We start from the raw sequence: 9,982 nt of genomic DNA on the forward strand, positions 1-9,982 counted from the left end.
TAACGTTGCCGTCTGCGAATGCAATAACATCATCGCCTCAAAAGAGCCTTAGTTACGGAAAACGTTCCAAGCGTGATCATTTTCCCTGGAGCATGCGACATCGAAGAGCTGTCTTGGCATGTAGAATAGTATATTTGGAGGCAGCAATTGGAAAATATCAGTGGAGAGCATCTCCCGATGTATATCAACAGTTGCCACATTCAGTCAACGTAGCGTTACAAATGGACGACAAAAAGGCTTTTTTAGAAGAGATGAAGAAAATTACACAACAATGCGAAAGAAATATATCATAAAAACAGGAGAAACTAGAAATCTTTGCCAGTTTCAAACTAGCATTCAAAGTGATAGCCAACGTTGCGCCGAAGAGCCTCGAACGGAAGTTTGCAGTCCGCTCCGCTCAGACAGCTACATCCACAAAATTACACAGCAAAGCAATTTAAAATTAAATTACGAGGTTTTCCATGCCAAAACCACTTTCTGAATGTGAGCCACGCCGTAGTGGAGGACTCCGGAAATTTCGACCACCTGGGGTTCTTTAACGTGCACCTAAATCTAAGTACACGGGTGTTTACGCCCACATCGAAATGCGGCCGCCGTGGCCGGGATTCGATCCCGCGACCTCGTGCTCAACAGCCCAACGTCATGGCCACTGAGCAATCATGGCGGGTAACAAAAAACGCAACAATGCTATCGTTTGCGCGAACAACGCTCAAGCAAAAGAAGGAAAAAGGGCTGCCCTGCCTCAGGTGCAGAGCCGACTGAGCAGAACGCCACGGTGCGTCCCTTTGGCTTCTTCGTTTTTGCAGCCTCCGTCCTCCTGTGCATCTCCTTCTCCTCCTTCTTCTTCTCCTCCTCCTCCTCATTATTCAACATTTCTTCCCGAATCTGCTTGTCTTTCGAATAACGTCTAATGCCCCTTCCCAAAATTTGAGTTAAAGCTTTACACTCTTCACTTTCCTCCTTCGCAATCCTTCGTTTATCCGTTACAGACGACAAACTAATTCGGTCGGAGAGGTGACCGTTTATTACAGCATACTATCGCATTCAAAGAGAAAGCTTGTTCCTCACCTTCCGCCTTGTCTCGGCTCCGGAGAAACTCGCTGACCCTGGCCTCGGACGCCTCGACGCTGTCCCGGCGAAAGCTCCCGCCGCCCTCTCCGCGCGCGACCCACGAGTCGCAGACGTAGCCGTAAAAATCGCCGCACGCGTCCCCGCTGGCGTTGATCAGGCTGGTCAGGTAGTCGCGCGCCGCGAGGCACTCGGCCGTCTCGCAGTCCAGGGGCGACGTGCCGGCCTTGGCGTAAAACATGAGCAGCAGGGCGGTGACCAACAGCGAGAGCATGACCGCACACGCGCAGATCATAACGGCTTGCAGGAGATGCTGCTGTCGCTCGTCGACCTCCGTCACGAACGACACGTTCATGGCTGCGAACGCGAAGGAGACGAATGCCGCCGCTGTCACAGTCGCGAAGTCGCGCGATGCTCGAACAAGTTTGAACCACGCGCGGCGTGGCGCCAGCAGCAAACGTTAGAACCCGATTCAGCAGCGTACGCAGTGGCAACGCACTATAGTAAGAACACTGTAATATTTTTTTTCTTTAGTTGAGATAGCGCTTGTGGAAGTTTAAGGTGAAGCGGGTGGCGATTGTGGGGTGCCCACGGTAGCGCAGATTGGTCTGTGTTTCCATCGTGTTGGCAGAACCAGTTACGATTATTATCCAAGTTGATGGGATTCAAAATCAACAAAGTGGCTGACAGATGGAATAGCACACTGTGGTATAAAAGTTATAAACAGGGATAAGGTGCCTCAGATAGGCTGGCCAGAAAGCCTTTCTGAGGCACCTTATCCCTGTTTATTACCTTTATTCTACATAAGTTGATGCGAAGCATTTCTGAATAGTGTGAAGACGCAAATGCAATGTGAAAGCTTTTTAACTAAATTAGCACAATTCGGGTGATTCAAGTATTTTCCGGGGATCATCTGTCAGTCTGTGTATCTCTGTATAAGTATTTTGCCGCCAACTTGGGTTACAGTAGTCCATGGTTTCACGGTTAGAGTATCGGGCAGCCTTTATGAGGAAACCGTATTCGAAATCATCTCCTGACAAACTTTGGTGGCGCGCATATGACATCGCATATGTACTGCTCATCAGTGAACCCATTTCACGCCAACTTGAATTAATGGTTATTTGCCCCGGCTTATCGTGTACAACCGTATTGTGTACAATGCGTATTATCATTAATTTCTACCTGTGCAAACATATCCGGGAGAAACTTGGAGCTTAACAAAGAAGCTCGAAAACAAGTTAAGCACTGCGCAAATAGCGATCGAACAAGAAATATTAGGCGTAACATTAAGATACGGGAAGAGAGATGTTGGGATCAGAGAGCAGCGCCTATAGCCGATAGGCTAGTCTATATTAAGAAAAAAAATGGAGCTGGTCCGGCCACGCTATGCGCATGGCAAATAACCGGTGTACCAACAGTGTTACGGAATGCGTGCCAAATGAAGGTAATCGCAGTCGAGGACGGCAGAAAATTAGGTGGGGTGCTGAAATTAGAAAATCTGCAGGCGCAACCTGGAATCGACTAGCGTAAAACAAGGGTAATGGGAGATCGTGTAAGAGGCCTTCGTCCTACAGTGGACATAAAAATAGGCTGATGACGGTCATGATAAAGGGCCGCTCTTCCGTAAGCCCTACTTACCTCCCTTAGAACGCTGTTTATGTGAAACTAAGTATGCGTCGTACCTCAATAAACGTCTTTGATGTCAACAAGAATAACCTCGAGTTCTAAAGCGCTAAATTACCTGTGTGTAACGAGCTTTGACTGAAGTGATGTTTAAGCGGGCGCTTTATTATACGACTTAAGCGATCATTTCCCAATATATTACTTCCTGCTCGGGAAACAACCTACTAAATCCTGTAAAAACTTTTTAGGAAGAACATACTCCCAATATGAAAAAGTTTGTCGAGTTAGTTTCAGGTTTCAAATGGAATACTGTGTTTGAAGCTAACAATTCTGACGTCTCCAACAATAACATCTGACGTCTCCTGCAATAATATATAAAGTGTTTTCCCCTAAATCTTCGAAGAAAATGCGAAAGGTACGAAAACCGTTTATTACAGTAGAACTTCAAGAAAGGATCACATTTCGAGATAGGTTTTTTAAGTATTCTTAAATACATGAGAAGAAAGTGATTTCGTGACTACAAAAAGACGCGCAATACACTGAATAAGGACAAAGATAGCTAAATCAGAGTACTATAATTATAAATTTCTGATCTCTGCCGGTAACTTCAAAGTTATATAAGAGAGATTCAAGGAAATAATAAATAAAACCCTATCGCATAGTAGGGCACAATTCCAGAAGACTGACCACTGACGACCACCTTCTTACCGTGGGTGCCCCCTCAGAAAATTCTTCTCACATGCCTTGCGAAAGTTATATTGCTGGAATGTCCTTTCCATCAGTATTCTTATCTCCAACAGATCAACGGGAAGTGCATGACATTATTATGTCCCTGCGGCCCGGATGAAGTCAGGATGAAAGTGCTGAAAGCTGTGAGTGACAGCTTCAGTTCGACTGGCACACATCTGTAACGTCATGATGTTGAGAGGCAAGTTTCCAAACAAAATGAAAGAAGCTAAAGTGACGGCTCTTCACAATGGAGGATCATTTGATGGTTTAGATGACTATAGGCCGATCTCTCTCCTCTCTGTATTCTCAAATATTGCAAGGGTACCACTAATCAAAGAACAACAGGGTTCTCAATAGCTCACAATATAATAGCAGAAGAGCAATACGGATTTTATAAGAATAAATTTGTAGAGACAGCCCTCCTCCTAATTAAGTCGCAGTTACACGAAGTAACGATAGTAGTATTATCGGCCGTAGAAGCTTGGAGACATTCGCTTACTAACTGAATTAACAATCATGGTGTCCGCGTGCACAGGCAGAAACATGAACCCATCGCACTCGATGACCGCGGACGCTCGCTGTCAAAACGCTGGCGTGAGCAAGCCCGGCGGCAGCAGCGAGCTAAGTGACCTTCGTGCTGTGTATCCCTTCAACGGAAACAGCGGCGAGAGAACAGCGCGCACAAAGGTATGAGCTGTTTGCCGATCGCTTTCGAGATATGGCACGCGAGACCGCGCGCCGCCGCGCAAAGTACGTGTTGATGGCGGAGTAGAAGCCCCCCCCCCCTCCCTGCCTTCCTCGCTTAGGCGCGCGAGATTGAGCCGCGATCGTCAGTTCTGCTTTCGCTGAGTCGCGAAATACGCAATTGCGGCAGGAGCCTAATCCCTCCCCCACACCTTATTTCCCTCCCATCCCCCAAGGCCTATCGCGCGACGGCAGACTGCGCGTTTGCTTTCCGGAAGCCTTCCTCCCTCGCAACCGCTAGATTTGGCCACAATCGTCGGCTCCCTTCGCGTGCTTTCACTCGCACTTACAGCATATGGCGCGCAAAGACGTTGTTATCGCCCTTGTACTTTAAGAGGAACATCACGGCGACGGTAGAAATATGCGTCTGGAGTGTCCATATAATTGCCATCGCAAATAAAGCGACAGAACTACTAGTTTGTAGCGAATTTCGCTCTCATCCCTGCCGAAGCGCCATAAGTGCAAGAAGATAAAAGTGACCTCCACAACATGCATGCTCACGTGCGCAGTTTTGAGCCCTGTCACGATATTTCGTGTGTAGAAGCTTCGGACGCGTCGGTGCCTACGTGCTACAGCATTTGCTTGCCACTGTGCAAAGATCGCTGTCGCTCGCAGACGCCCGACGTGTCGTGTGCAGGGTCGCACAATATCTCGCAAAAATTTATTTCCGAAAGTACCACTTGGATATATTGACCGTTTGCGAAAAATTGACCGACCACAGGTGCTATTTGGAAAGGCTCTTTGTGTACAATGCACGGAACGTCATGAGTTTGTACGGAACATCATGGCGAATCACTGGTATGCGCTGCTTTTCAATATACTTGCTTACCCCAAATTAGATCACTTGGTATGTGACACACTTCAATGAACTTCTTTGATCTCAATTTGGGTCACCGGGTATGTGGAACTGGCCACGTGCCGCTCTTCCATTAAAGCGCTTCAATAAACCTTACTCACCCCAACATGAATCCCTGGGTATGCGACACACTAAATGAACATCTTTGATGTCAATTTGGGTCGCTGGGTATGGGAACTACGTGTGTCCAACTAGGTATGTTCCGCTTTTCAATAAACCTCTTTAACACTAACTTAGGTCACTGACTGTGTGCTACTGGATATGTGCCCCGAGGTATGTGGCGCACCTAAATAAACCTGTTATATGCCAACTTGCGTCACTGGGTATGTGCCGCTCTTGAATTACAAAAATATATATATATATTTCGCAGACATTCGGCGGAGTCGAACCCGCGTCATAGATATTCAGACACACTTGTGTAAAACATTCACACGCGCGCCACGCGGGCACTTCGTTGTGGCGGCGCTAGGTGGCGCCACGTGTCCAGAGGGAATTGCGAGAGAGCAACCTGGCTGCACTGCGCTCCTGACACGTGACGTGTTTCGGCGGTCGCATTATGTTTTCTCGATACGATGTTTCAATACTAATAGCAGTAATGTCGAGATTCGTCGTGATATGGGTTCTGTTGGATTTTTTTAACTCATTCATTTGCGCCTACCCGCCGTGGTTGCTCAGTGGCTATGGTGTTGGGCTGCTGAGCACGAGGTCGCGGGATCGAATCCCGGCCACGGCGGCCGCATTTCGATGGGGGCGAAATGCGAAAACACCCGTGTGCTTAGATTTAGGTGCACGTTAAAGAACCCCGGGTGGTCAAAATTTCCGGAGTCCTCCACTACGGCGTGCCTCATAATCAGAAAGTGGTTTTGGCACGTAAAACCCCAAATATTATTATTATTATCATTTGCGCCTTTTTCTTTTTTTTTCCTGTAGCAAGTGGTGGCCGATTAGGGGACCCCATTTGGTGTGACACTCCGAGGTCTACTGCACCACTGCAGCGCAAAGCTAGTGACGTGACGCTACGTCACCTCGACTGCATATTTAATGCGATTAGCATTCTTAAAGTACTTCATGAACTTTCATTGGACTATCTATCTATCTATCTATCTATCTATCTATCTATCTATCTATCTATCTATGATTCTAACAGTTTCGCCCCAACTTGAGTCACTAGGTGTGGGTACACTCCCACAACGATAATCTTAATCTCCCTTGCTTGAGTTTCATTTCTCGAAAACTCAGTGCACGTTACTTTCCTGTCGAGAAAGCTGTGTCACGCTGACAACGCGCAAGCCGTACGTGACTTGGAAGTGCCGGGCTCGCCACGTTAAAGAAAGGAAATGCGGCCAAGACACATGACAGTTATTGTTGTGGGACAAGATACAACATAAACCATGTAAACTTTTTAAGAGTGCAGGTTCACGGTGGATTTGGTAGCGCATCGGGCTACCCGTCGTACCAAGATAGATAGATAGATAGATAGATAGATAGATAGATAGATAGATAGATAGATAGATAGATAGATAGATAGATAGATAGATAGATAGATAGATAGATAGATAGATAGATAGATAGATAGATAGATAGACAGACAGACAGACAGACAGACAGACAGACAGACAGACAGACAGACAGACAGACAGACAGACAGACAGACAGACAGACAGACAGACAGAGACAGACAGAGACAGACAGACAGGCAGACAGACAGACAGACAGACAGGGCCTGGAAACTGCATGAACTACCCTTAGTATCCTAATTGCACTAAAAGAAATGGCACGACATGAATGTACATATTAAAAGTGCACTTAGCCAAAAGGGGCAAAACACGATGTCCCCAAAATGTTTGCAAATTTCGGTCCCTTCTTGCTCACCTGCAACGTAGGGCCGGTGAGACGCGACACGAGAAACAAGACTTACGGATGAGTCGGATTACTAGTTCAGATAAACACCGCAAAGTGGGTGAGCTATTCGACTGAGCTATACGCAAGGTAACTTTCGTAACGCTTCATAATTTACTTTCAAAGCAAATTCGGGGCTCCGACGCAGGCCGGGTGTCTGGCTCTTCTCACGACAACAGTTTTGGAACTCCCTTATTTCAAAGCTCCTTCAGCCATTTTTGCACGGCATACGAACAGCGTTCTACTCACCATAAAATGACCATCGACCCGTGGAACCGACGCCATCCTTCCCTTGAGCATCCACGGGGGAAGCCAAGTGTGTTTCATCGCCCGGCCCTGTAGATACCCCCGTGTCGTCTGCCTTACCCTCCTTCGGCACGCGTCGCTTTTGTTCACCGAGTCTTCTGCGATCCGTTTGCGCCAACTTCGGTGGCTGTGGATGCGTTTCTTGCCGGCGGGCTGGTGGCTGGTGCGTTTCCTGATCCACGGCAGCCTTCCCGCCTCCGGCGACGTCCTTGTCTCGGCTCGCCATCTTGTCGTCCTCGCTGCTAGACGTCGCTGACGGGGCGGCGCACTGGACCTTCCACGGAGCCGAAGCATAGGCCGCCGCCTCGGCGGTCTTCCCGTTACGCGACGTATCTGGAACGACAATTTCCTGGCTCACTGCAGGAACGGCAATGCCAACCGGGGCGGCGGCCGAACAAGACGGCTGGTTTTGAGGTCTGGTCGTCGAGGCAGCAATCGTAGTGTCCGGTGGTTTGCTATGTGGAGCCAGCGCCGAACTTGGCGCCTTGGAAATGACCTTCTCCTCTCCCGGTGCCTGAGCAGGAGCTTGGCCATGGCTCACCGCCGCTACAGCTGGACCATCAGATGCCGTGCTTGTGGAAGCCCGTCTTGAGGAATCCCGTATGCTCGAGGAAGCCCGTCTTTTGGGTGATCTAGACGACACAGGGTCATTGGACGCCGTCACGCCAGGCATTGTTGTCGATGACGAAGACTGGTGGCTTTCCTTCGTGGAGTCAGGCTCAACTGTTTGCCCGGTGACCTTAGCAGCCACGGGCGCCGGGGCAGCAGGTCGGACTTCGTCCTTTGGCGCGGACCCTGCAACTCCTAGTGCACACGGCCCAGTTGTCGAAGCCCTCGAGGCTCTACGTGTCGCTTCTGAAAAGCTGCTTGGTCTGGGCTTGGCATGAACTTTCTCGGCCTGTGTTTTGGCGTTCGCGTCCTTCTCGGGTAGGCCCTTGGATCTGGTGAAATAATGAAGATCGTTTTTCAGATTAAAAGATCTTATATTGTTCAATGTATGAGACAACTAGAAAGATAAAGCTGGCGAGATTGCCAGAATAAATGCACTAAATGTCTGAGTACATGAAGCAAATAGATGACAAGGAAAAAGTACTATTAAATAACGTGAAAGCTTGTACCTGCATATTCCAATACACTAACACAAATACCCTTGCTAAAGCGCTTCATGACTAGAGTTTAGTGACACATGACCTTTCGCGTCCTAACCACACTCGGCTGTGGAATTTTGACTATCACGAACACAGCCAGCTCTCGCCTCAAATAGTGAGTAATAAGTCTGGGTGTGTAAAGGAGAGTACGGTAACCATTACATTTAAGTGATTACTTTTGAAGGTAAGGAAGTAGGCACGGAACGAAAGTTTTCAGCGCAAGAAAAAGACAAAGACTGAAGGCACACACATCAAAACAGAACCAGCGTCGAGTTAGATTTGTAAGTCAGCCCTGCTCCTGTTTTGATTAGTGTCCCTTCAATACTCGATTGTGTGTTCTTTTTTCTTTTTCTTGCGTTCTTAACATTGTTCATAATGAAGCAACTAGCCTGCTCTCACGTTCTTCTGTGCTTGGCAATCAATACATTACTATCGCATGCACGAAACCACGGAACCAAACTGAAAATACAGCTCTATTGTCTTTTACAGGTTTTAACCCATACCATTTTGTAATATACTGTCTATAAGCCGGCCCTCACCTGGCTGCATAGGAGCTTGGCCTCGGTTCTGTGTGACCAGCCGCAGCATTATGCTCAGCTTCGGTCACTGACAGTCCACTTGCCGAAGCCGTTGATGTCCGGTGAGTCTTTCCCGAAGAGCTGCTCGTTCCAGGTTTGGTAGCATCTTTCTCAGCGTGAGCTTCGGCAGTCGCTTCCTGTTTGGTTCCTTCGCGTTTGGTCCGTTTCCTCTTCGCGGATGATGATGACGACGACGACGACGACGACGAAGTTTTCAAAGCAGTACTTTGGCGCTTGCTGTTTCTCCTCTCTGTGGACCGGCGAAGCGACATCAGTTCCGCAGGCGCCACTATGACGTTGCCTTTTAGGTCCGGGGAAGTCGCACCGCCATCATCGAAATCTGGCCCCTTCCATGAATGACGCGAGGAATGAATTTCCAAAACGGACCCAGCAGACGTTCGCCTCACGCCTCCGCTGCCTTCGCTGAGGCTACCGACGGATGAGCTGCGCCGCCTGGACATTTCTTCGAACTTCGCGCCTCCGCTGCCTTCGCTGTGGCTACCAACAGATGAACTGCGCCGCCTGGACAATGCCCGATGGGTAGTGCCACCGGAAGTGGAGGCCCCCTCGGTCTCAGGTTGCTGTCCATGATCGAAACTAGATTTATTCAGTGGGCTCATGACGCGTACTTCTGGTTCGGGCACTATGGACGCCCTCATAGCCACGGCACTGGCTGAGGGCTGCTTATGGCCTTTGTAAAGCGAGGACTTCCGGCGCTTTCTGCCCGCGTCGGCGCCCTGGTCTTCCATGTGTGCGACGAAGTCGGCTGTGCTGTGGAGCGCACAAAACCATACCGGGAACACGGCGCGAGAGGAGGTTCCTCGTGAAGAACGCGTGAGAACGCGCGGTGCACTGGCTGGTGTTGTTGACGATGATTGTGGTGATTATCCCAAACGCTGGCACATACAAGCACTGAAGGAATGGTCAAGAATTGGCCGCTAGAGCGAAAAGAAATGAGAGCGAGAAAGCATTCAGTAGTAATGTCCCTTGTAATAGCCGTCTTCTTGGTTCTCATAATGACCTCTACATTG

At 48.7% G+C, this 9,982-nt stretch overlaps 1 protein-coding gene across 1 annotated transcript in view; it reads right to left on the bottom strand.

Annotated features, from left to right (window-relative positions):
* LOC142563132 (uncharacterized) overlaps positions 1-9,755 on the bottom strand; it is a 29,456-nt gene extending 19,701 nt beyond the window's left edge. Inside the window, exons 1-3 of the mRNA XM_075673674.1 lie at positions 8,913-9,755; positions 7,169-8,166; positions 1,069-1,425 (exon numbers count right to left, since the gene is read on the bottom strand). Coding sequence (XP_075529789.1) covers positions 1,069-1,425; positions 7,169-8,166; positions 8,913-9,700 — 2,143 coding nt within the window. The 5' untranslated portion in view covers positions 9,701-9,755. The remainder of the gene's footprint in view (positions 1-1,068; positions 1,426-7,168; positions 8,167-8,912) is intronic.
* Positions 9,756-9,982: the final 227 nt, after the last annotated feature.

Source organism: Dermacentor variabilis, chromosome 11 (genome assembly GCF_050947875.1).
Source record: "Dermacentor variabilis isolate Ectoservices chromosome 11, ASM5094787v1, whole genome shotgun sequence".
In the NCBI taxonomy this organism is placed as follows: domain Eukaryota; kingdom Metazoa; phylum Arthropoda; class Arachnida; order Ixodida; family Ixodidae; genus Dermacentor; species Dermacentor variabilis.